The sequence below is a fragment of the Sinocyclocheilus rhinocerous genome, unplaced genomic scaffold (genome assembly GCF_001515625.1).
Source record: "Sinocyclocheilus rhinocerous isolate Xijiao unplaced genomic scaffold, SAMN03320098_v1.1 scaffold496, whole genome shotgun sequence".
NCBI classification, from domain to species: domain Eukaryota; kingdom Metazoa; phylum Chordata; class Actinopteri; order Cypriniformes; family Cyprinidae; genus Sinocyclocheilus; species Sinocyclocheilus rhinocerous.
This window is the reverse complement of record NW_015632471.1, coordinates 925,435-926,794: the sequence shown is the minus strand read 5'-3', so window position 1 is coordinate 926,794 and position 1,360 is coordinate 925,435. Positions and strand designations below refer to the sequence as shown.

At 38.8% G+C, this 1,360-nt stretch overlaps 1 protein-coding gene across 2 annotated transcripts in view; it reads left to right on the top strand.

Moving 5' to 3' along the window:
- LOC107742507 (nocturnin-like) overlaps window positions 1-1,360 on the top strand; it is a 20,887-nt gene that overhangs the window by 9,300 nt on the left and 10,227 nt on the right. For both annotated transcript variants that reach the window (XM_016555505.1, XM_016555504.1), the window contains exon 2: window positions 907-1,179. In XM_016555505.1, the coding sequence (XP_016410991.1) occupies window positions 915-1,179 (265 nt within the window). In that variant the 5' untranslated portion in view covers window positions 907-914. The remainder of the gene's footprint in view (window positions 1-906; window positions 1,180-1,360) is intronic.

The window sequence follows — 1,360 nt, the reverse complement described above, 5'->3', positions numbered from 1 at the left end:
GGGTGTCGGCACAAAAGAATAACGAAATAATTGAAATAATAAAAATTATTTATAATTAAAAAAAAAAAATAGTTTTAATGAAAATATTATTTATCATTTTATAATTACAATTATTAATTATTTTGTAGTTACTTTAGTAATTATTTTATGAATTTTATTTAGTCACACATTGAGATCTATTCAAGTGCCATTAAAGATTATGATATGGTTAAATTAACTCATTTAACAACATTGAGCAGCAAACCCCCCAGTGATCTATAGAGCTCAGAGGCAGCTGAGTTCAAAGCTAACCAGGCATTAATCAAGGCATGTTTAGTCGTTTAAGGTCAAGATGGATTACCAGGAACCTACAGACCAAAAGAAAGCTCTGGTGTAGCCAACCAGGACATTCATTTAAAGTGAAGAAGTCTACACCTGTGAACTTGTATGTTACTGAGACCTTGAGATCAATGGAGCTATTACATGCATGAACGCCTCTCAGCTCTGAGTGTGACGTTTTTTATACAACTCATGTCTGGCCGGTCCTACTTGCTGCTCTCAGTATAAATGAATTAACCATGTGTTTGCTTGTCCTAATTGAAAAAGATACAGGATAGAATGTTAAAGTGGAAATAGGTGGCAAAGCCTGATTTAGTTCAGCACAACTGCTAATTGTAAAGGTGTGTTCACACTGACAGCTATTTGCAGCAATGTGACAGAGAGTTTAAGAGAGTTGGTGATAGAATTCCGGGGGGAAAAAATCAAGAAAGATCCTGATGTGATTGGTTGTTTTGTTTCTTTAAAGGTGTGTTCACACTGACAGCTATTTGCAGCAATGTGACAGAGTTTAAGAGAGTTGGTGATAGAATTCCGGGGGGAAAAAATCAAGAAAGATCCTGATGTGATTGGTTGTTTTGTTTCTTTCAGCATGTTCCATGGGCAGCAGCACTAGCAGTCTCTACAGTGCCCTGGCTAAGACCGTCAGCAGACCTGCTCTCCCTCACCCGTGTGACTCCACTTACAATCCAGGTAACGATCTGGATCTGGATCAAGACCCAGCGGACCCTTTGGAGCTGTTGCGGGAATGTAGAGAGGTTTTGAGAAACCGGCCAGCCCAGCTGCAGAGAGCTTTCGTTCAGACCGGGCATGGAGACGCCAGGCAGACGATCAGAGTTATGCAGTGGAATGTACTTGCACAAGGTATAAATCTTCATAAAGAAATGACACTGAATGACATATGTGACCCTGGACCACAAAACCAGTCTTAAGTCACACGGGTATATTTGTAGCAATAGCCAACAATACATTGTATGCGTCAAAATTATAAATTTTTCTTTTATGCCAAAAATTAGCTTACTAAGTAAAGATCATCTTCCATGAA